This window comes from Phyllobates terribilis, unplaced genomic scaffold (genome assembly GCF_046119375.1).
Source record: "Phyllobates terribilis strain yellow unplaced genomic scaffold, ASM4611937v1 Scaffold_4__5_contigs__length_816908805, whole genome shotgun sequence".
NCBI classification, from domain to species: Eukaryota; Metazoa; Chordata; class Amphibia; order Anura; family Dendrobatidae; genus Phyllobates; species Phyllobates terribilis.
In genome coordinates, this window is record NW_027362764.1 from 798,208,364 (window position 1) to 798,234,164 (window position 25,801).

The 25,801-nt window shown below is 47.8% G+C and overlaps 1 protein-coding gene across 1 annotated transcript; it reads left to right on the top strand.

Annotated features, from left to right (window-relative positions):
• Positions 1-564: 564 nt before the first annotated feature.
• Positions 565-25,722, top strand: LOC141266095 (fucolectin-6-like). The gene is made up of 3 exons (XM_073680006.1): positions 565-698; positions 1,553-1,838; positions 25,608-25,722. Exons 1-3 carry the CDS (start codon positions 626-628, stop codon positions 25,720-25,722), a joined length of 474 nt encoding a protein of 157 aa, XP_073536107.1. The 5' UTR covers positions 565-625.
• The last annotated feature ends 79 nt before the right edge of the window (positions 25,723-25,801 follow it).

Below are 25,801 nucleotides of genomic sequence, written 5' to 3' on the forward strand. Positions count from 1 at the left end.
CCGTAAAAGTGGCGTAATACCTTTGAAGACCTGGGAGTCAGAAATGCTTCTAGGGGTCTTCCCCATGCTGTCCCCATGTCATTTGAGCACTGTTCCCATCGATTTGAGCAATTTTTAGGCCCTCTGCAGACCGCCGGGGGGGAGCCTCCTGAAAAATGCTGGAGTTTCCCATAGACTTCCATTGGGCTTTTTGCTCGGGTCGAGCTCCCGAGTATTCCAGCGTGCTCGACCTGAGCAGCGAGGCTTGCTCATCACTAGTCAGCAGCAACTGTGCAGATGCACCTGAAAGGCCCCCTGTATAGAGGTTAAAGGGTGATAACTGGTAGCTTCCAGACCCTGCTGGTGCAGTGGTTAGCATCGAGTCTAATCCTGAAAGCCTGCATTGAGCTGACAGATTTGTCACAGTTATCATTCCATTGCTTGTAAGGGTCGTGTGGGTCGAGCTGGTCGGTGAGTGTAGCTTGCAGGAGAGCTTATTGCGGTATCGGTGCATCTCATCTCAGCTCTCACGTGTTCCAAGAAGCTGCAGCTTTGGTGGTGAGTGCAGGAAATGTCAGCAGTGGGGATCAGTGAAGCTTCTCTGGACTTTACTGACTCCTCTGTCTGTTCCTCTTCTTTCCCCAGGATGGATCTTGTGTCGTCTCTGATTCTGCTGGGATCTGTGGTTCTGGCTCTGGGATGCGCTCCTGCACCTGGAGGTGAGATCCTGGGTGGGATTATAGTGCGGACAGAGGGGTCAGATGTCTGGAGCTGCATCTACTCAGTCCACTCCACCCCGTGCGAGGAAACTGATCCCCCCCAGCCTGAGGTCTAGCAGTCCGCGTCCTCTCCGCCCGCACTTATTCTGCTTTGTCTTCTGACCTCCTGGTAGTTTTCTGACTTTTCTCCTTTTGACATCAAATGTTAAAGTTTATACACAATTATGTTATTTATATAAAAAAAAAAAATCCCCAGATAAAAGATTGAGTGCGAAACGAGCATCCGGAGAGGGCGGCTGCCTTCTAGAAGGGATCTTGTGTAACAGTTGTGGTTTTATTTCTTGGTATCGTCTATGCTGTCAGAATTTGGCGACCAGAGCGACCGAGCTGCCCCTGCACACCCCCCCCCCCCACATCACCGCAGTCGCACGTTACACCCCTGTCACCACCCTGCACCAAACCAATGATGACCTTCCATTTTGGTGCTGTCAGTAGTGATTACACAGCTGTATTATGTGCACAGTTTGGTCATTATATGTCACCATCCACTGCCGGGTGACATGGATGACATTGGTTGTCTGGTGACAGTAGGCATCATGTGGCACCTAATTGCACAGCGCCCCGTACATGGCAGCGCCTCCTCCTGCAGACAGAGGCCGGGCAGGACGTCTTGTCTCCATGCTCCCAGATCTCGGTCTCCTTCCTGCGTCTCACGGGGCCGGTCACCATTTTCTGGGTGGTTCTTCTATTTTCTGGTTATGGTGTAATGGGCAGTGCCAGGATGAGATGGCGCCGGTGCTGGCAGCACCCACATATCTGCTCCATATAAGGGACCTCTTCTGTTCTCTCCTCAGCCACAAACCTAGCAAGGACCGGCGTGGCCTCCCAGGTGTCGGACTATCCATATTCCACCAGGAGCGGATTGGCTAAGAACGCCATTGATGGGAATAAAGACACCGACTTCAATAGTGACTCCTGCACTCACACCGACCTGGAGAAGGATCCCTGGTGGAAGCTGGACCTGGGCCAGAGCTACAAGATATCAACCGTCGTCATAACTAACCGGATGGACTGCTGTCCGGAGCGACTGATGGGGGCCGAGGTCCGAATCGGGAACTCCCCCAACAACAACAACCCGGTGTAAGTTCATACAAGAAAATCCTCACTTTTGGAAAAGCAAAGCAAGTTCCGCCTTGCACTTAATAAGGGGCCGCTGTGTGGTGATGTGTGAAGCCGCCATATTGAGTTCAGGCACGTTCCCATTTGTGCCCTGCAGATCCTGGTGCAGCCTTAAAGGGAACCAGTCACTGCAGCAGCCTTTTTAGAAGTCCTGTACAGTCGGCTGCTTTGGGTGCTGTTGGTCTTTCTGCACCTCCTCCTGGTTTGCTTGATGTGGATGATGCCTCCTACGTCCTCCACACAGCATCGCCGATCTCGCTCAGCGAGACTGACCGTATAGGTGTAGGATGCATCATCCATAAGCCGCCCCTCTGCATATTTAATGCAAGTAGTTGTTCTGTGTTCTTGTATTTTTTTTTTTTAGATACATATTGGGGAACTGGTCATTAAGTGTCCAGGAACCTGCACAGCTGGACTGTCAACTGTAGGGACGAACCTGCTGCTATAAAAGTGACAGGGACTTCTATGTTCTTGCTTCTGTATAACCGCTGGGCTCTGTGCCTCCCTGGTGGTGTACCTGCTGCGCTCAGGGCCTCCCTGGTGGTGTACCTGCTGCGCTCAGGGCCTCCCTGGTGGTGTACCTGCTGCGCTCAGGGCCTCCCTGGTGGTGTACCTGCTGTACTCTGTATCTCCCTGGAGGTGTACCCGCTGCTCTCGGGGCCTCCCTGGTGGTGTACGCACTGCATTCTTTATCTCCCTGGTGGTGTACCTGCTGAGCTCGGGGCCTCCCTGGTGGTGTACCCGCTGTACTCTGTATCTCCCTGGAAGTGTACCCGCTGCTCTCGGGGCCTCCCTGGTGGTGTACGAGTTGCATTCTTTATCTCCCTGGTGGTGTACCCGCTGTGCTCTGTGCTTTCCTGGTGGTGAACCTGCTACGCTCGGGGCCTCCCTGGTGGTGTACCCGCCGGGCTCGGAGTCTTCCTGGTGGCATACCTGCTGCACGCTGTGCCTCCCTGGTGTTGTACCCGCTGCGCTCAGGGCCTCCCTAGTGGTGTACTTGCCGGGCTTTGTGCCTCCCTGGTTGTGTACCCACCAGGCTCTGTGCCTCCCTGGCGGTGTACCTGGTGTGTCCCCGGTGGTGTACCTTCTGATCTGCACATGATATACTTGATCCGCTGACGTCACATTTGCTGCTTTTCTCTCCTCCAGGTGCAGCACTGTCATGAATGTCGCCTCTTCCACCTTGTCCTTCTGCTGTAAGGGGATGGAGGGTCGGTACGTCGGCGTTGTGATCTCAATTGAGCATGCATTTCACTTGTTAAAGACTAAACTTCAGACAGAAAGGCCCACAAACAAACAGCAACTGAAAACCACCGCAGTGAAGGCCTGGCAGAGCATCAAAAAGGAGGAAACACAGCGTCTGGTGATGTCCATGAGTTCAAGACTTCAGGCAGTCATTGCCAACAAAGGGTTTTCAACCAAGTACTAGAAAAGAACATTTTATTTACAATTATTTCATCTGTCCAATTACTTTTGGTCCCTTTAAAAACAGGGTGTCACATGTTAAGGAGCTGAAACTCCTAAACCTTTCATCCAATTTTAATGTGGATACCCTCAAATGAAAGCTGAAAGTCTGAACTTCAACTGCATCTGAATTGTTTTGTTTAAAATTCATTGTGGTAATGTCTAGAACCAAAATTAGAAAAATGTTGTCTCTGTCCAAATATATATGGACCTAACTGTATGTATCATCCTAGGTAAGGGGAGGACCAAGTGTACAACTATGGGAAAAGGGGGGAAGCCCAGCAACTAGGGAAAGGGATAGTGGAGACCCCTAGGCAGATCTTACAATACCCAGACTCCCCTATCAAGAATTAAGAAGATGTAAATATGCCGGGGCCAGGACAGAGACTAGAATAAACATGGGATACACTATGTACAGATGTCAAGGGAATATTCAAAACACCTGAAAAGCATCTATAAAGGATCAAAACATGTAACAATAAAGTGCATCAGCGCTATTAAATCATAGATCAATCCCCAAGCTCACATATTTATATATAGCAGCAGTCCAGTCAGATGAACGCCGAAACACGCGTCGGGACGTTTGTGGTGCCAAACCACAAGGAGGTCATGACACTTCTGTCTGTGTCATTTATGCATTCATTATTTTGATTGTTGTGCTATAGGACAGGCTTCTGCTTTATATGGGATACCTTACATCCTGCTTTATATAGGATTTCCTATTAGCAGTTGCATAGTTAACGTTTTGGATGTGATTTTCCATCTGACTGGACTGCTGCTACACTGTGTTCCAAATTATTATGCAAATAATATTTTCTCAGGATCGTCTTATACAGGGTCTCCCTCCAATGCGGCACTGCACTCTTAGGACTCTCCGTCCTCTCACTCTGCACTCTAGACCCTATCTAACCACAGGGAGATGAGTGAGAATAGGGGGGGGGGGGGGGGGGGTTAGTTGTCCGAAACAGTAATGCCTATAATTAAGAACCAGGATGACTGTTGCGCCAGGAGAACCATTTTTCTGTAAACTGCCTGTGTTTCTTCTCATCCCAGCTTGCCAGTTCCTCAAGCCTATAAATCTGTTCGAGGAGGAATTGCTTATTTTTTGAGTTGTCACCTGGAAACAAGTGTAAAAGACAAACTTCTGCAGATACAGATCGCTTGTAACTTAAGAATTTTATTTATAGCGTGAATTATCTTCAGCCAGAAGTTCTGGATTTTTTGACAGCTCCACCACATATGACACCATGTGCCCACCTCTGAGGAACATCTCCAACAGTTGGGGCTGAGTTCTCTGTTAAAATTGTGAAGTTTTGTGGGAGTCATGTGACACCTAGAGAGAACTTTATAACCGCTTTCTTGTACTCTAATACATTTTGAGGTGAGCTTTGGGGCCAAGAAAATACTCTTTTATTTCGGGAGGAGAGAAAGATCTATTCAAACCTGCCTCCCATTTGGTCAAGAAAAGGAAGTTTTCCATAAGCACACAAAGAGATTGTTTATATAAATTCGTCACAGTATTTCTTTTGTGGTTTTCTAAGGACAATAAGAGCTTCCAAACCCATGACTTTTCTAATGCAATCTATGATCCTTTGAAGATGGATGACCTGCTGAAATACAGGTGGGTCCAGTAGGTCAATACCTCCTCTGTAATGGGGGAAGGATAGTATATGTAGAGCAATTCTGGGCTTCTGTTTGTACCAACGAAATTGAGCAAACAATTTCTGTATGTCCACAAAGAGAGATTTAGGGAGATGGATGGGTATAGCCAGAGTCAAGTAAGTTATTTTAGGCCAGATAATACTTTTTAGCAATTTTTTTTCTTCCAAGCCAAGAGGTATATGGGATATTCCACATAGGAATGAGCTTAGCGATATTTTTGAGGAAAATTGAGTTTAAAGAGTCCTTGTAGGTTAGAAGAAATAGAAATCCCAAGAAGTCGAATGGAAGGAAGAGACCAATTAAATGGAGAGTTAGCCGCCAGCTGTTTCTTTAAATTAGTTGGAAGATTTATATTAAGAACTTGTGGTTTACTTAGTTTTACTTTAAAATTGGAAAGTGTCCCAAATTCTTCCATCACCGCCGGAAAGGCGGACAATTGGATTGGATTGTGCTCAAGTCCTCAATGTGAAGGTCGGAAAGACCCAAGAGCGTGAGCGCCTCCTTCAGGTCTTCTTTAGAGTGGATGGACAGTCTTTTTCCCTTCTGCCGAGAAAGAGATGCCGAATGGGAACATCCATGCATATAGGATTTTCTTCTTTCTCAGGGCGTCCGTAAGCGTTTTAAGATCCCCCTTCTTTGAAGAGTCTAAGGGGAGATGTCTTGAAAGATTAAGATTTGAGCATCTTCGAAGATAGTGTTTTTCCGAATTCCTCGATTTCCTGAGGATACCTTCTTTAACTTTATAATTAAGGAGACGGCATATTATATCTCTAGGGGGTTCGGAAGGTTTGGGTTTCCTCCTAAGTGCCCTATGAGCTCTTTCTAGAATGATCTCTTCCTGGTAATTCTCCCCTAGGATCTGGATGAAGAGCTCTTTGGTTGCAGAGGGTATGGATTCCGGGAGACTACTGATTCACAAGTTATTTTGGCGTCTTCTGTTCTCCTGATCTTCCAGGGCCTCAAAGGCAGAATTCAATTATTGCTGACATTTTTGAAGACCTCCTGCCGTCGCTACAGAGAAGCCAGACAAGGACTCGTGAGTTGTTTCCGGTGTTTCTAGTTCCTATTTTTTTGTGATTTCCTGTTTGATATCTTTTATTTCTTTCAAAAGAGGGTCTAATGCAGTAAGAAGAGCTTTTTGGATGGAAGAGCGGGGATGCTGGTCTTGGATCTCGTGTGGCATCATCAATGTCGCTATCTTGTTCCTCACTCAGAGAACTCTTTAGTGTTGCAATGAGATCTTTATTAGAGGGGTTGGTGTTTTATTAGATATATTTGCTTTCTTGACACATTTTTCCATCTCACCTTTTGCATTTTTTGAGCGTGTATCGGCTTCTCTGGAGGGCCTGACCCCTATTTTAACCATTTTGCAGAAAGTTCTATATGTTGAAGATTTATTTTAGAGTTCCGTGTTGTACGTTCTTGACGCACTTACATAGCAGCAAGTAGTTTAAGTAAGGCAACAAAAACAGAGAGCGAGACTTAAAGTGGATATTTAGAGAAAGGAGAAAATGAATTGTGTTATTCCACTCTCCACCACATGATGTCGCCAAAGTTTCAATAATAGCTAAAGCATAGCACTTCAGTGAATAGATAAGATTGTCCCCTGCTAAAGCCTAGCTGATGAAGCTAGAATATTATAGTTGTAAGAAGAGAGTGGGGTCTTGGTATCCTTTAATTCGTTTTAAAAGTAAAGCAAATTAGCAAGTGATTAAATGCTATAGGTGGGGGGAAGGGAATTTAATGTGATATCTGTGGCACCCCAGGGGTCTGGTTTCCACAGTAACGGCAATGTTATGTCTGAGAGCAGGTGGGAGGTCTCTTGGTCAGGAATCCTATGCATGCCACACCTCCTGCCCAGTCCTGGGAGGGGAAGAACTTCCCCTATATAAACCTGGGGCTGAGGCAGAGTTAGTGAGTTCAGAGGGAGAGATCAGCCAGGAGGGCTGACAGGGAGCTGTGGCTCCGGCTGGGCCCAGCTCCTGGGCCATGCCAGAAGTAGAGAAGAGAAGCAGCATAGGAAGAAACAACAGGAGCTCTGTGGGAGCAGTGTTACAAAGAGTCAGGGGCTGGCAGCTGCAGAGCTCGCCCTGACTGAGAAGCTTTCTTACCGGACCCGGAGTCCGAGGCTGTGGGGACTAACTCTTACCCAGCAGCAGAATCCGTCAGGCAGGGGATTTCAGGTCCTCTGGCCAAGAAACCCGAAGGCACGGTCACACGCATGGGACCAGCACCGCCGTCGTGGAGCGGAAGCTACTAGAAGGCCCCGAGTCACCGGCCATACGGGTGAGCACCACACGGTACACTCAGGGACGTGGGCTACTTTATACCCGCCTCTAGCAAGGTAGCCAGAAGAGTATCGTTAGTTTGGGAGGCCTACAACTCCGCCTGGCCAGGGGAGATCCCATCTGCTCAAGGACTGACCAGGCCCCAACCGCTAGCCAGTACTCCGGGAGGGTCTATCTTTGTCACCAGTAAAGACCCTGAACTACACCGCATCGTCTCTGAGTGGTTCCTGCTACCCCCATCATCCACGTCGGCTGCCCTGAGGCCATACCCCTCCCGTTGGGGGTTATACCATCCACGCTGCACCATCCTTCCACCGGCCTCAGCGGTCTGCCCTGCAGCGGCAGCTCCATAGCTGCATTCAACGGGTGGCGTAGTCGTCCATCATCTACCGCTGATACAGCGCCACTTAGTCTGACTCCCTGGGCACGGACCGGATCACCGCCACGAGACTACAACCCTCAAGAGATCCGGCTCCGGGTAAGCTCCCGCGTGCGCAACGCAGCGCGACACAGGCCCAGGGGCGCGTCATATCCCTTTAAACCCCTGTTTATTCTGTTTGGGGTCTGGAGGGAGAGTGTAGCTTATAAAAGTGAGCTGGCAGCTGTAGATAGCTCAGAGCGACTATGATGCAGTTTCTGTTCGCGGCCCTTGTCACAGGGGGGTTGCCTCCACTCGTACAACCTCGCACTGTCAAGATGGCGGCGGCTCAGTGTGCGCAGATGGCGGTAAAAACCCCAGGGCGTCAGCACCCACCCGGCAGAGACACTCCGGATCATGGGCTCTGCTCCGTCCGATACCCCGTCGGCAACATCACCGTCCAGGCAGGGACCGGAAGTGCTCCGGGGGCTGCAGGCGCTGGCACAAGGCAGGTGAGTGCTCTGCGCTCGGCTCAGCGCTTCAGGCGCCGGAGGTCCCAATCTCCCCCTACCTCCGATCCAAGGGTCAGGTCCTCTCAGGCCGTCTAGAGGTTCGGGTTGGGAGGAACGTGGTGGCGGCCGGTCAGGCTCGGGCTCTCGTCTCTCAGAGTGTCGATCCCCGAACACCGGTGAGTGCGCCACCCCGGAACTTGGTGTCTTCAGTTTTTAGAGGTTTCGCACCCACGCACCTCCGGTCTAGGTCATCGGCTTCTGTGTGTCTGTGCTGATGGGTCTCATTCAAGGCTCCACAGGGTTGCAAGAAGTCTTATAGGCTGCGGCTTCCATCCTCCTGGTAGGCCCAAATCTTTGCAGCAGAGGGATGGCTCCTAATGGGACTATATGGTCCCAGAACGTTTCTAGAGTTGTTTGGGCAGTGAATGGTGGGTATAATCCTGTATATTTTAGGAATTTTGAGGTTAGAACAAGGAGCTCACAGAAATGCGTCTCTCTCCCTCAGCAGTAGGACATGCTCCCCCATCTAACCTTCTATTAGGAAGGTCCCAAAAATGAACTGTATCTTACCCTCCTCACTGTCTCTTGCTGGGCAGAACACAGTACAGGGCAAAACATTACAATGCGTCACATCACAATCCACACTACATGTCACCATGACATAAAGCATGACATTATATACATTACACGTTACATTATATCACATAAGATTAAAACTCGTCTTCTTCAAGGGGGAAAAGCGGTCAGCCTGTCCATACCCTGACAGAAGAAAGAGTCGTCTCTTGCGATAACTAAGGGTCAGCGGCAGTTATCCAGATTTATAGAAAGTGTAAGACTCGAGGGATTAAAGTGTAAAAGGGCACTTCAAGGGTCTCGCAATGACGTACAGTACATGACTTTGGAAAAACGTGTGTAATAAGGGCGCTGAGGCTGATGAAGACCACCACAGCCCTCCTCAGAACGTTCAGATCTGCTCCACTATCAGAAAACCAGACTCTTACCATTAGTGATCCAGAAGATCCTCCATTGTAACGTCCCAGAATCCGACCGATGAGACTCAGAGAAGCCGTTAATATAGATCTATTCAGAACTAAAGACCCCAATGGGGTGGTCCTACCTGTGCACTGGTGGAGCTCAAACCACAATGGGCGGAAAAGAGGAAAGACGTGTACAACAGATCGGCAGCACTTCCGAACGTTTAATAATATTCTTACATTGCAAAAGCCAAAACAATACAAAAACTACTCTCATTGCGCCAAAACAGAGGGCAGGAATTGGCAATAAGATAAAACCCATATGAGTAGAATGATCACTGATAGAGCCGTGTATATATAATAGATATCGGAAATCAGTAGAAATAAACCCTACCCCTTAAGTGACCACAAAATCATAGAATCCCAGAATGTTCTCGTTGGAGGGGACCTCCAAGGTCCTCGTGTCCAGCCCCCTGCTCAATGCAGGAGACACTAAACCACAAGAAGGCTGGACAGACATCTGTCTGAGATGAAGACGTCCATTGAAGGAGACCTCACCACCTCTCGTGGCCGCCTGTTCCTCTCATTGATCACCCTAACTGTCATACAGGGTCTTCTAATATCTAATCTGTGTCTCCTCCCATTTAGTTTCATCCCATTGCTTCTAGTCTTTCCTTGTGCAAATGAGAATAAAGATGATCCTTCTACAATGTGACAGCCCTTGACATATTTGTAGACAGCTATTAAGTCTCCTCTCAGTCTTCTTTTTTGCAAGCTAAACATTCCCAGATCCTGTAACCGTTCCTCATAGGACATGGTTTGCAGACCAGTCACCATTCTGGTCGCTCTTCTCTGAACTTGCTCCAGTTTGTCTATGTCTTTTTTTAAAATGTGGCGCAGAGAACTGGACACAGTATCCAGATGAGGTCTGACCAAAGAGGAGTAAAGACCGATAATGACTTCACGTGATCTAGACTGTATGCTTCTCCTAATACCTCCCAGAACTGGGCACAGTATCCAGATGAGGTCTGACCAAGGAGGAGTAGAGGGATAATAACTTCACGTGATCTAGACTCTATGCTTCTCCTAATACCTCCCAGAACTGGACACAGTATCCAGATGAGGTCTGACCAAGGAGGAGTAGAGGGGATAATTACTTCACATGATCTAGACTCTATGCTTCTCCTAATACCTCCCAGAACTGGACACAGTATCCAGATGAGGTCTGACCAAGGAGGAGTAGAGGAGGATAATTACTGCACGTGATCTAGACTGTATGCTTCTCCTAATACCTCCCAGAACTGGACACAGTATCCAGATGAGGTCTGACCAAGGAGGAGTAGAGGGGGATAATTACTTCACGTGATCTAGACTCTATGCTTCTCCTAATACCTCCCAGAACTGGACACAGCATCCAGATGAGGTCTGACCAAGGAGGAGTAGAGGGGGATAATTACTTCACGTGATCTAGACTCTATGCTTCTCCTAATACCTCCCAGAACTGGACACAGTATCCAGATGAGGTCTGACCAAGGAGGAGTAGAGGGGATAATTACTTCACGTGATCTAGACTCTATGCTTCTCCTAATACCTCCCAGAACTGGAGACAGTATCCAGATGAGGTCTGACCAAGGAGGAGTAGAGGGATAATTACTTCACATGATCTAGACTCTATGCTTCTCCTAATACCTCCCAGAACTGGACACAGTATCCAGATGAGATCTGACCAAGGAGGAGTAGAGGGATAATTACTTCACATGATCTAGACTCTATGCTTCTCCTAATACCTCCCAGAACTGGACACAATATCCAGATGAGATCTGACCAAGGAGGAGTAGAGGGGATAATGACTTCACATGATCTAGACTCTATGCTTCTCCTAATACCTCCCAGAACTGGGCACAGCATCCAGATGAGATCTGACCAAGGAGGAGTAGAGGGGGATAATTAATTCACGTGATCTAGACTCTATGCTTCTCCTAATACCTCCCAGAACTGGACACAGTATCCAGATGAGGTCTGACAAAGGAGGAGTAGAGGGGGATAATTACTTCACGTGATCTAGACTCTATGCTTCTCCTAATACCTCCCAGAACTGGACACAGTATCCAGATGAGGTCTGACCAAGGAGGAGTAGAGGGATAATTACTTCACATGATCTAGACTCTATGCTTCTCCTAATACCTCCCAGAACTGGACACAGTATCCAGATGAGATCTGACCAAGGAGGAGTAGAGGGATAATTACTTCACATGATCTAGACTCTATGCTTCTCCTAATACCTCACAGAACTGGACACAATATCCAGATGAGATCTGACCAAGGAGGAGTAGAGGGATAATTACTTCACATGATCTAGACTCTATGCTTCTCCTAATACCTCCCAGAACTGGGCACAGCATCCAGATGAGATCTGACCAAGGAGGAGTAGAGGGATAATTACTTCACGTGATCTAGACTCTATGCTTCTCCTAATACCTCCCAGAACTGGACACAGTATCCAGATGAGGTCTGAACAAGGAGGAGTAGAGGGGATAATGACTTCACGTGATCTAGACTCTATGCTTCTCCTAATACCTCCCAGAACTGGACGCAGTATCCAGATGAGGTCTGACCAAGGAGGAGTAGAGGGGGATAATGACTTCACGTGATCTAGACTCTATGCTTCTCCTAATACCTCCCAGAACTGGACACAGTATCCAGATGAGGCCTGACCAAGGAGGAGTAGAGGGATAATTACTTCACATGATCTAGACTCTATGCTTCTCCTAATACCTCCCAGAACTGGACACAGTATCCAGATGAGATCTGACCAAGGAGGAGTAGAGGGATAATTACTTCACATGATCTAGACTCTATGCTTCTCCTAATACCTCACAGAACTGGACACAATATCCAGATGAGATCTGACCAAGGAGGAGTAGAGGGATAATTACTTCACATGATCTAGACTCTATGCTTCTCCTAATACCTCCCAGAACTGGGCACAGCATCCAGATGAGATCTGACCAAGGAGGAGTAGAGGGATAATTACTTCACGTGATCTAGACTCTATGCTTCTCCTAATACCTCCCAGAACTGGACACAGTATCCAGATGAGGTCTGAACAAGGAGGAGTAGAGGGGATAATGACTTCACGTGATCTAGACTCTATGCTTCTCCTAATACCTCCCAGAACTGGACGCAGTATCCAGATGAGGTCTGACCAAGGAGGAGTAGAGGGGGGTAATTACTTCACGTGATCTAGACTCTGTGCTTCTCCTAATACCTCCCAGAACTGGACACAGTATCCAGATGAGGTCTGACCAAGGAGGAGTAGAGGGGATAATTACTTCACGTGATCTAGACTCTATGCTTCTCCTAATACCTCCCAGAACTGGACACAGTATCCAGATGAGGTCTGACCAAGGAGGAGTAGAGGGGATAATGACTTCACGTGATCTAGACTCTATGCTTCTCCTAATACCTCCCAGAACTGGGCATGTCGGGGTAAAAGAGAATATATATATTTGTAACTTTTATATTTTTTGTAATTTTTATACGCTTTTTTGCTAATGTACTAACCACCATTTTGTGTCATATAACAATAAGCTTTCCTTGCTACGTAATACTCAAATCGAAACTTAAATTAAGACAGTTCCATTGTTGCCAAGACTTATTTCAGAGAAACGAAACAAGATTATAAGCTGACAGCTGCAATATCTGCCCAGAGACTGAGATAAGGAGATGTGGACCAATCAGGAGTGGCCAGACATTGGACTTTCATGGCTTACCCCGCTCCGGACAACCTCTTTCCCCTCCCATTATGTAGTGTATTTAGATTTGTGCATGTAAAAAATAAATTCAGAACATTGCTGAGAACGTTGTCTGTAGTAGCCTTCTGAGCGTGCTCTGAGTTTGAACCAGCTTGTTGTCTGACTCATTCTTTGAATGGTTGACCCATGCTCATAGTTTGAATTTGGAGTGACTGGAGGACGAGTGGAATGTCATCACGACCCCCCCAAATGGCGCCCAACGTGGGGCGTGGCTAGCGGTACGCCGCCCTCCCGGACCCATATTGCTGACTTCCCTGGTGGTGACCGCGGTGGCTGAATTTGAGGCCTGATCAACCTCCATCGAACACGGTAAGTTGAGATGTATTTTATATGTCTCACTTGCCTGTGTGTCAGCCGCAGCGGTTCCTGTTGGGTTATCAGGTTGGATCTGGGTGGGTGATCGGTCGAGTGGTGAGACCTCAGGCGTCCCGCACCACGTCCTGAACCAGCAAGTGTTAAAACGAGTGACGTCGCATGCCTGCGCGTGCTCGTGTGCACACCACCTCCTCCTCCTCCGGTCACTGAACTCTCTTTAGATAGCTGCCTCCCGTGATTGATAGTCGAGGTTTCAAAGCATTCCTGAATTGTAGTGTAAGGGAGAAAGAATCTGTGACGAATTGAGGAGTGCTCTTCGTCTAACACAGAGACTGCTGTAAAGTCAAGGTTAGGAAACAGTGTATTGAGGTGTCTCTACACTGTCGGGTGGTACCGTGGTAGGAAAGCAGATAGATTGAGGTGTCTCTCTATCTCAACAGTGTATTGAGGTGTCTCTACACTGTCGGGTGGTACCGTGGTAGGAAAGCAGATAGATTGAGGTGTCTCTCTATCTCAACAATGTATTGAGGTGTCTCTACACTGACAGGTGGTGACCTGTAGTCAGGGTGCCGTGGTGAGTCGCACTGTAAAGTCGCCATTCAAGGCTAGGAAAGGAGTTAGATTGAGGTGTCTCTCTATCTCATCAGTGTATCGAGGTGTCTCTACACTGAGGAGTGGCGACCTGTGGACTGCACCAGTGATCTGAGTCGCGACAGATCATTGCATTCTATAAGAAAATGTTGTGTATATTTAAATTTGAAAGATCTCGTAAGTTGTGGAATGCTGCTGTAGGAGTTAAGCCAATTAGTGGAGTTACGGGAAGGCAAGAAGGCAAGAAGAATGTTAGGAATTTGTATAACATGATAAGCTTATCCAGTACAGGCAGGCTTTAGTTTTCAGTGTAGAAAGAATGTGTGATACAGAAGTTGGGAAAGTTGGGTGAGGATTTTTGCACCAGACTCAAGCACATCTTAGAGTAGATGGTGCAGGGGGGAACAGAGAATGCCGAGCCTTTGTTCGGATACATGAAAGCTGCAGAATGTGATTTGTTATGTGCCCCCAAAATGGCCGTTGCACCTTTGATGCCTGTCACTACACTGAGCCCTCAGTCACCACCCTATAATGGCGCCGACGCCAAATTACCGGAGGGGTGGATGTGTCGGGTGTGTGGAGAGCAAAACCCACTCTGGGCGGGCCGCCCATGGCACGATGCCCAGCCTGCCCCCAAGAATAATCCCACCCCCACTCCCACCTCCTCCCTCCAACGGCCATCTTGCTACACCTCTTACTTGTTGTGGGAGGCCCGGAAAGCCCCAATCCGGCCTATATCCACTACTAGATCCGTCCGGTGCATATTACCAGCCACCAGCACAGGTGGAAAAGCCCGCAGTCCCAGAGCACCCATCTGAAACTAATGTGACACCCTCTGCTCCAGTCCACGATGCTGAGACGCTTCCCCTGTTTCCTATGGGAGTCACCCACAACCCTGGGGATATCCTCCTCAACTCCCCAGAATTTCAGGCCAGACTGCTCTCCCTCCGCCAACATACTGTTACTCAAGACGATACGGAGCCAGAGGAGGGATGGGCTCAAGATACTCCAGCCCCCCCTCCTTTACCCCATACGTCTCCTATGGCATCCTCCACCCCACATCCATTACCCGTACTCCGGCCCTTGCTCCAAGCAACTGCTGAAAGAACACCACCCCCCAGCCTCTCAGAAGTCTGGGACCCCTGCCGCTCCCGTAATCTAGTAGACCCATCAGGACGCCCTGTCACTCTGTCAATAGGCTATGGTGACATCCTTACACATCGGGTGGGGGCCATAGTCAACCCTGCAAACACCTGTATGAGCCATGTTGGAGGATTGGCTCGCAAAATTTCCCTTGCTGTTGGTTCTACTCTGGCTGCAGAATGCCAGGCTCACTTAGCCGAAAACGGAGAGCTTTCAAAAGGCCATGGTTTCCACAAAAGCAGGACCCCTTAGTACGTATGAATCCGGCCTAGAATACATGAAACAGTTAAAAGCCTGGGCTCAGGATCGCTTGTCAGATCAAGCTGGGTCTGTACAAGATGTTCAACAAAACCCTGATGAATCTGTGGAAAAATATGCTGCAAGACTCAGCATGCATTTTGAGGATCTCGGATACAGTCTTCACGTCAGGACGCAGGCCGCCCTGTTGGTTCAGGCCCTAGTAGATGGCCTACAAGACGCTCTCAGAAATGAAGTCCTGAGAGTACGGCCCGAGATTCGTTCTTCTTCTTTCAACGACGCGGTGGACATCGTTAAAGCTTTCCAAAAATCAATGCTAAAAATGGAAAAGGATACTAAGCCAAGGAAGAAAGCCGCTCCTGCTATGGTATATCAAGCTCATGAAAGCTACCCACCCCCTGGCAACCAACATGGAATCAAGTGGGTAATGGTTAAAGGCACAGGTGATGATACTCCTCCCACATATAGAAAACAAGACAGAAGAGATGACAAGGGATCATCTAGAAACAGAAGACAATCTCGTGATTCTGAAGGATGAATGTTATGTTGGGAGTGTGGTAGCCTTGACCACATCCTCAGAGACTGTCACTTTACAGGTGGACCATCAACCACTGGAGTTACAGGTGGACACTGGGGCGGCCACATCTGTCATTTCCTCTGCACAGCTCCCTCCTTCTGTATCCCTATCACCGGATACCCTCACCTGTGTTGGGGTAGAAGGCCAACATATTTCTTCTCCACTCACAGTCCCTGTGTCTGCAGGACCGTTCACCGGAGTACTCACAAGATTCTTGGTCTCTGAAACTTGCCCTGTCAACCTGTTGGGAGCCGATCTCTTAGAGCGGATGAAGGCAACAATTACCTTCGGAAACCATGGTATGGAGCTTCTTTTGCGGGACCCTCATTCCAAACAAGGGACTGAAGACCGCGGTGTTCTTAAAGCCTTCCCTCTCATGATGATGACCATACAACCTCACAGTTCCCTCACTCTCTGTGGTCCAGCGGGCCAGAGGACGTTGGCCTCCTGCAGGTTCCCCCGGTCCAGGTACACCTCAAGCCTGGACACAGGTACCCACGGTTGCCACAATACCCCCTCAAGGCTGCACAAGAACAAAGCTTGAGTACCCAAGTCGCTTCCCTCCTGGAATCAGGAGTCCTTGTCAGATGTGTATCTCCATGCAATACACCCCTCTTTCCTGTAAAAAGGAAAACCGCTCCGGGAGAGCCTCCAAGATACCGGTTGGTTCAGGATCTCAGAGCCGTCAATGCAGCTACCATTTTAGAAACTCCAGTGGTACCCAACCCAAACACCCTCTTGTCTCAGCTGCCTCCAACAGCCACTTTGTTTACGGTGTTAGATCTGGCCAACGCCTTTTTAAGTATACCCTTACATGAAGATTCGTGGTTTCTTTCTGCCTTCACCTTTCAAGGAGCACAGCTTACATGGACCAGGATTCCGCAAAGAGCCCAGAACTTTCCTAACCAATTCACTCATTCTATGAAGTCTATTCTGGAGCCATGGGTTCAAGAGAACCCTCAGGTCACCCTTCTACAGTATGTGGATGATCTTTTACTCTGTGGCACTGAAGAAAATTTGCCAGAGATGTCAGTATCCCTTCTCTGGTTTCTTCACTCAGCTAACTGTAAAGTCTCGAAAGGCGAAGTCCAATGGTGTCTGCCCAAGGTCATTTTCCTCGGACATTGTATATCACAAGGTGCTAGACATCTGACTGAAGAAAGAAAACAAGCCATCATGGATATCACCTTCCCAACCACCTACTCCGCTATGCAGACTTTCCTTGGCCTCATCACTTACTGCAGGCAATGGATCCCTGATGCCTCAAAGCTCATGCAACCTCTGTACGACTGTCTCAAGAATGAAGGCTCAGTTTGGCTTCATGCTGAAGATCCACGTGTTTCTCATCAACACAGATTATGTTTTGACCGTCTTAAACAGGCTGTTGTCTCTGCCCCGGCCTTGGGCTTACCAGACTATACTCAGCCATTTCACTTTTTTGTCTCGAAATCGGAAGGTCATGCCTCTGGAGTTCTAGCACAACGCTATGATCATAAGTATCGGCCTTTGGGCTACTACTCAGCCCGCCTGGACCCTGTCGCCCGAACTGCCCCCATGTGCCTTAAGGCGGTCCACGCTGCTCACATTCTCCTTGACAAGTCAGCTGATATCGTCCTTGGCCATGATCTCTCAGCTGTTCTGCAACAAACATCTCCGAAACATCTCACCAACCAAAGACACCTGCGGCTGCAGTGTTCCCTATTGTTGCCCTCCAATATAACATTTACCAGATGTTTGACTATCAATCCTGCCACTTTGCTTCCACCTTCTAGGGGGGAAGGTGAAGAGGGTGAAGATCCATTGGTGGAACCTCATGATTGTATAAAAATTTTGCAGGAAGAGACTTCTGCTCCAGAGAATATGGTGGCACATCCGCTCGCAGACCCTGCCTTGCACCTATGGACTGATGGATCCCGTTTCGCAGACCCTCAAGGGAAGTTCCACACGGGATATGCTGTCACAACGGACCTAACAGTCCTCAAGGCTGAAGCTCTACCACCATACATGTCTGCACAAGAAGCTGAACTTGTGGCTCTCACAGAGGCCTGCCACCTGGCAGCAGGAACAAAGGCGAATATGTATATACCGATTCCAGGTATGGACATGGAATTTGTAATGATTCTGGACTCTTGTGGAAGTCTAGAGGATTCATCACAGCTGCAGGTACACCAGTGAAACATGTCTCATGGATTAAGGCCCTAATGAAGGCCCTGGAACTACCCATTCAGGTTGCTGTTATCAAGGTCAAGGCTCATGGAAGACTAGAATCCAGAGAAGCCAGGGGCAACCACCTAGCTGACCAAGCAGCCAAGACTGCAGCAGTGGAGAATGTGTCATCAAAGTGGCAGGAAAAGGAAGAAGAGATGGTAGAGACTCTGCAAACCGTAGCTGTGGCGCTCACTAGAGCAAGAGCCAAGGAACAGCCGGCGGAAGACCATACAAGTCCAGCGGAGACACGAGTGGAATCCAGGGGGGTCAGGATGCCTAAAGAAAAATTGTGTGAGGAACAAAGGAAGACCCCCCACTGAAGAAGTCAAGCAATGGAAAGCGGCAGGAGCTGTGCTGGCAGGTTGCAAAGATTCAAAGGTCAACTCGACTCTTTACCAAGTGGATGGGAAGCCTTGCTTGCCTAGACGCATGTACTCAGCTGTGGCAGCATGGGCTCACGGGCCTACACACAGAGGAAAGAATCAAGCTTTGGCATGTATCAAGAAACTGTACTTTGCACCCGGAATCTCTTCCACTGTGACTGCGTACTCAAAATCCTGCTCTATCTGCGCTACCTGCAACCCAACGTGTACGGCACGGGTCCCTCTCCAACACCTGGCTAAACCAGACTCCCCTTGGCAGAGAATACAAGTCGACCATATCCAAATGCCTAAAGCAGGAAAATAGGAGTACGTTTTGGTAGCCGTGGATATGTTCTCAGCCTGGCCCGAGGCCTACCCGGTTGTCAACATGACTGCTAAAGTCACAGCCAAGAAACTGATCACCGAAATTGCCTGCAGATTTGGAGTTTCCCCAAGTCATAGAATCGGATCAAGGACCAGCTTTCACAGCAAATATCTACGAAGAACTCTGGAACATGTTGGGAACAGATTTGGGCCTCCACACTCCATACCATCCTGCCAGTTCAGGCAAAGTGGAGAGAATGAATTCCACACTCAAGACCCAGCTCTTGAAAATGACCTAAGATCATCCCCTCCCCTGGCCCGACCTACTCCCTATAGTATTGTATCATATCACACACACTCCTCAGGCCAAACATGGGCTGACTCCCTATAAAATTTTGTTTGGGACCCCACCCAAGATAGGAGAGATTAGGCCCCAAGAGTTGTCTGAAACACATGATAGAGTGGTAAAATTTGTGATTGCCTTGTCTAGAGAATTGACTAACACCCGCTCTCCAGTATCTGCTTCTCTCCCAGAATCTACAGGTGATGCAGTACATGATTTCATCCCAGGCGATCTAGTGTATGTGAAGAAGTTTGTCCGGAAAGACTGCCTCCAGCCGCGGTTCGAGGGACCGTACACTGTGCTTCTCACCACCCCGACGGCTCTGAAGCTTGAGGGCAAGAGCACCTGGATTCACGCCTCCCACTGCACGAGAGACAGAACGAGTCTATAAAAGATGACTACCTTCTTCTATATCCTTTCCATATGCTTACTGTCTGTCCCAGGGTGGACAGCTACCACACAGGGGTAGATACCTCCTTCTTCTCAAGTTGGTTGGGAGGGCTCAAGGGATTCCTCCAACAAGTTTGTCTAGTAATGGGAGGCCTACTAGTATTGGGCCTGGTGGTCCTGTGCTGCATAGTCCCCTTATATAGAGAAATATACTCCTTTGAACAAGCCTGACCAGACCCCCCCCCCCATGATAAAGTCCAATTGAAAGATTCAGTTTAGGATCAGTTGGGAGAACTCCATGTGTCATTCAGGATAGGGCTCGATTGTCTGGGGGCGTCCCATAAGGGGGCAGCTTCTAAGATGATTGGGTGAAGAAATCCACCTCCCCTCTCCCCACACATGGACAGTCTCAAAGGCCCCGAAGCAAAGGAAAGCTTAGTGTTTAGGGGGGAATGTCGGGGTAAAAGAGAATATATATATTTGTAACTTTTATATTTTTTGTAATTTTTATACGCTTTTTTGCTAATGTACTAACCACCATTTTGTGTCATATAACAATAAGCTTTCCTTGCTACGTAATACTCAAATCGAAACTTAAATTAAGACAGTTCCAGTGTTGCCAAGACTTATTTCAGAGAAAAGAAACAAGATTATAAGCTGACGGCTGCAATATCTGCCCAGAGACTGAGATAAGGAGATGTGGACCAATCAGGAGTGGCCAGACATTGGACTTTCATGGCTTACCCCGCTCCGGACAACCTCTTTCCCCTCCCATTATGTAGTGTATTTAGATTTGTGCATGTAAAAAATAAATTCAGAACATTGCTGAGAACGTTGTCTGTAGTAGCCTTCTGAGCATGCTCTGAGTTTGAACCAGCTTGTTGTCTGACTCATTCTTTGAATGGTTGACCCATGCTCATAGTTTGAATTTGGAGTGACTGGAGGACGAGTGGAATGTCATCACGACCCCCACAGGCACAGTATCCAGATGAGGTCTGACCAAGGAGGAGTAGAGGGGATAATGACTTCACGTGATCTAGACTCTATGCTTCTCCTAATACCTCCCAGAACTGGACACCGTATCCAGATGAGGTCTGACCAAGGAGGAGTAGAGGAGGATAATTACTTCACGTGATCTAGACTCTATGCTTCTCCTAATACCTCCCAGAACTGGGCACAGTATCCAGATGAGGTCTGACCAAGGAGGAGTAGAGGGGATAATGACTTCACGTGATCTAGACTCTATGCTTCTCCTAATACCTCCCAGAACTGGACACCGTATCCAGATGAGGTCTGACCAAGGAGGAGTAGAGGAGGATAATTACTTCACGTGATCTAGACTCTATGCTTCTCCTAATACCTCCCAGAACTGGACACAGCATCCAGATGAGGTCTGACCAAAGAGGAGTAGAGGGGATAATTACTTCACGTGATCTAGACTCTATGCTTCTCCTAATACCTCCCAGATCTGGACACAGTATCCAGATGAGGTCTGACCAAGGAGGAGTAGAGGGGGATAATGACTTCACGTGATCTAGACTCTATGCTTCTCCTAATACCTCCCAGAACTGGACACAGTATCCAGATGAGATCTGACCAAGGAGGAGTAGAGGGGATAATTTCTTCATGTGATCTAGACTCGATGCTTCTCCTAATACCTCCCAGAACTGGACACAGTATCCAGATGAGGTCTGACCAAGGAGGAGTAGAGGGGGATAATTACTTCACGTGATCTAGACTCTATGCTTCTCCTAATACCTCCCAGAACTGGACACAGTATCCAGATGAGGTCTGACCAAGGAGGAGTAGAGGGGATAATGACTTCACGTGATCTAGACTCTATGCTTCTCCTAATACCTCCCAGAACTGGACACAGTATCCAGATGAGATCTGACCAAGGAGGAGTAGAGGGGATAATTTCTTCATGTGATCTAGACTCGATGCTTCTCCTAATACCTCCCAGAACTGGACACAGTATCCAGATGAGATCTGACCAAGGAGGAGTAGAGGGGATAATTACTTCACATGATCTAGACTCTATGCTTCTCCTAATACCTCCCAGAACTGGACACAGTATCCAGATGAGGTCTGACCAAGGAGGAGTAGAGGGATAATTACTTCACGTGATCTAGACTCTATGCTTCTCCTAATACATCCCAGAACTGGACACAGTATCCAGATGAGGTCTGACCAAGGAGGAGTAGAGGGGATAATTACTTCACATGATCTAGACTCTATGCTTCTCCTAATACCTCCCAGAACTGGACACAGTATCCAGATGAGGTCTGACCAAGGAGGAGTAGAGGAGATAATTACTTCACGTGATCTAGACTCTATGCTTCTCCTAATACCACCCAGAACTGGACACAGTATCCAGATGAGGTCTGACCAAGGAGGAGTAGAGGGGATAATGACTTCACGTGATCTAGACTCTATGCTTCTCCTAATACCTCCCAGAACTGGACACCGTATCCAGATGAGGTCTGACCAAGGAGGAGTAGAGGAGGATAATTACTTCACGTGATCTAGACTCTATGCTTCTCCTAATACCTCCCAGAACTGGACACAGTATCCAGATGAGGTTCTGACCAAGGAGGAGTAGAGGGGATAATTACTTCACATGATCTAGACTCTATGCTTCTCCTAATACCTCCCAGAACTGGACACAGTATCCAGATGAGGTCTGACCAAGGAGGAGTAGAGGGGATAATTACTTCACATGATCTAGACTCTATGCTTCTCCTAATACCTCCCAGAACTGGACACAGTATCCAGATGAGGTCTGACCAAGGAGGAGTAGAGGAGATAATTACTTCACGTGATCTAGACTCTATGCTTCTCCTAATACCACCCAGAACTGGACACAGTATCCAGATGAGGTCTGACCAAGGAGGAGTAGAGGGGATAATTACTTCACGTGATCTAGACTCTATGCTTCTCCTAATACCTCCCAGAACTGGACACAGTATCCAGATGAGGTTCTGACCAAGGAGGAGTAGAGGGGATAATTACTTCACGTGATCTAGACTCTATGCTTCTCCTAATACCTCCCAGAACTGGGCACAGTATCCAGATGAGTTCTGACCAAGGAGGAGTAGAGGGGGATAATGACTTCACGTGATCTAGACTGTATGCTTCTCCTAATACCTCCCAGAACTGGACACAGTATCCAGATGAGTTCTGACCAAGGAGGAGTAGAGGGGGATAATGACTTCACGTGATCTAGACTGTATGCTTCTGTTAATACATCCCAGAATTGTATTTGCCTTTTCTGCTGCTGCATCACACTGTTGACTCGTGTGCAGTCTGATATCTATTAGTATACCTAAGTCTTTTTCACACGCGCTGTTGCTTAGTTCTTTTCCTCCCATTCTGTAGTTGTCATTTTTGTTTTTCTTGTGCAGATGTAGATTCTTGCATTGTTCCCTATTAAATACTGTTTTATTAGTCGCTGCCCATTGTTCAAGCTTATCTGGATTCTTCTGAATCCTTTCTCTAGTGTTAGCTATCCCTCCTAGCTTTGCATCGTCTGCAAATTTTATTAGTTTACCTTCAGTTCCTTTATCTAGATCATTAATAAAAATGTTGAATCAGAGCTCGATCAAGTATCTTGGTGCTCGAGACGTTTAGTACTCGATCTAGTATCCGGGTACTCGGGGGTCATGCTTTGTTCCCTGCTCCGCCTGTTTGGCAACTGATTTTCAGCCTCTAAACGTGGGGATTGCCTGACAAACACGGTAATGCCGTAGCCATGTTGGCTACTGGCATTACACTGATTGGCAGGCTGCATAGACCCGGTGACGCCATCTTGGATGCATTTTACCTGAAAATAGTGTAAGGAGAGTAGCTGATGCAGAGGGACAGTGTGTTATATAGCGTTCTATTATCTGCTGGTGCAACATTAAACCATCAGTCCTTTTTAGGGCTAATTCAATTAGATTCCATTCTATAATACCACTCTTAGCTAAAATTAGGGGAGGATTAGCTGCTGGAGTAGGAGTGGTGCATTAGAGGCACTTACAGCAGGGTGGATTGCATTACAGTCCTTGGTGCGGCCACGCACAAGCAAAACTCCTTTCAGTGACAATTTAAATGGATTATATTCTCTAATAATACCACTCTTATCTGCAATTCATTTATGGTCAGCTGGCGGAATAGGGATAACGTATTATAGGCATCTAGTCAGGAATTATTGCATTGCAGTCCTTGCTGCTGCAACCTAAAACCAACATCCTTATCAGGGTTACATATATTATATTCCCTATTAATACTATTGTTAGCTGCATTTAGTGTAGAGCTAGAAGCTGGAGGAGGGGTAGTTTGGGATTAGAGGAGGAGGAGGACAAGGAAAAGAAGAAACCATGAACTGTTTACCTTTTTTTTGGATGGGAAGGGGTGCATGGGAATCAGAAAGAAGGAACATTTCAATTGGTTTTATGTTACTCTGCTGTCATTCGGTGGTGTTGAGAAGTTTGGCTCAATCCAGCCCTTGTTCATTTTTATAAGAGTCAGCCTGTCAGCATTTTCAGTTGACAGGCGGATGCGCTTATCAGTTATAATTCCACCAGCGGCACTAAAAACCCGCTCTGATAAAACGCTGGCGGCAGGGCAGCCCAGGACCTCCAAGGCGTAGAGAGCCAGTTCATTCCAAGTGTCCAGCTTGGATACCCAATAGTTGTACGGCACAGAGGAATAACGGAGGACACTGGTACAGTCAGCTAGGTACTTCTTCACAATCTTCAAAAACTTTTCCGTCCTTGACGGACTACCCCGAGCATCAGAGCCTGGGTGGTGGGATGGTCTAATGAAACTGTCCCAGACCATTGATAGTGCTCCTCTGCCTTTGTTGGACCTGGTGTATGTGTCTCCCTCCTGTCTCCTATTGGGTTACCCAATGATCTATGACCTCAGCCCCTAGAATTGTCAGATGGGAATTTTTATACTAATTGTTCAACTAGGGTCTTCTTGCATTGCACTATTTAACTAGCCCTCTTCACCACAGGAAGGAGAGATAGAAAGTTCTCCTTGTAGCCTGGGTCGAGGAGGTAAACCAGTAATCATTGTTCGCCAAAATTCATATAACGTGAGAGTCAGGGGAAAAGCAGCGGGACATAAAGTCAGCCATGTATGCCAGACTCCCAACAGGCAAAACTTCCTTGTCCCCACTAGGAGGACGACTCTCCATTATCTCCTCCTCCTCCTCCTATTCAGCCCATCTATGCTGAACAGATAGGACAAGTGGGACAGCTCCTATCCTTACAACTGGGACATTCCCTGGTACTATCAGGATATGCTCAAGTTTGTCAGGAAACACCAACTGGAGTGACTCAAGACCGACTTGTGGAAAGAAACCAAAGACCAGCCATAAGCTTATCTGAGCAAAGGACTCAAGGGAGGAGTCTATTCCAGGGCTCCCTGCGGCCGCAGCTGAGACTTTGTTGAAAAACATGGCTTCTACCAGGTTAACCAATGGGCACAAAGACCTGGCATGGATGGCTATTCAGGGAGTCTGCCCCTGAGAAATTTCATGCATGCCCATGGACTGTGCAAAACTAGGTACTTCCCGAGATCCACTTTCGATAAGAAAACACCTTTGCATCTCTTCTGCCAGTGTGCCTGTTCACAAAAGCCCTTTTGGATGCCCTGGAAAATGACCTCAGAGTCTGTCCCCAAGAGCAATCTAAAGCACACTTCGGTGCAGAAGCGGGATGGTGACGCTCGCTGATCGTGGCATCATCTCCACTCACCATCTTGGTTGTAGCATAATCACCAAGCTCGATGCCTCCCTTGTAGTGTAACCGGTGAGCTCGGTGAATCCTTTGTAGTGTAACCATCAGGCTTGGTGCCTTTCTTGTAGTGTAACCACCGAGTTCGGTCAATCCCTTGTAGTGTAGCCATCAAGCTTCGTGCATCTCTGCTTGGTGAATCCTTTGTAATATAACCACTGAGCTCAATAAACACCTTGCTAAGCTTGATGCCTCTCTTGTAGTGTAACCGCCAAGCTCAATGCCTCCCTAGTAGTTTAACTGCCAATCTTGGTGCCTCCTTGGTAATATAACCACCCAGCTCAGTGCCTTTTGACCTGCATTTGATATATATGATGAAATGATCTGCTAATCATCACATTTGCTGCTTTTCTCCTTCAGGTGCCGAACTGTTACCTCTGCCACCTTGTCTTTCTGCTGCAATGGGATGGAGGGTAGGTACGTCAGTGTGGTGATCCCAGGACTCTCGCATTACTTGACACTGTGCGAAATTTAGGTTTATTCAGACTCCGTCACTGAAGAGAGTAAAGTGTGCTGGTAGCTGCAGTAATAACAGATCATTATTTTCCAGGTCC

Excerpts from the sequence above, each read along its gene's own strand:
- LOC141266095 (XM_073680006.1), top strand. The coding sequence starts at position 626 with ATGGATCTTGTGTCGTCTCTGATTCTGCTGGGATCTGTGGTTCTGGCT. Across the intron at positions 699-1,552 it reads ATGCGCTCCTGCACCTGGAG|CCACAAACCTAGCAAGGACC; the intron begins GTGAGATCCTGG and ends TTCTCTCCTCAG. Across the intron at positions 1,839-25,607 it reads CCCAACAACAACAACCCGGT|GTGCCGAACTGTTACCTCTG; the intron begins GTAAGTTCATAC and ends TTTCTCCTTCAG.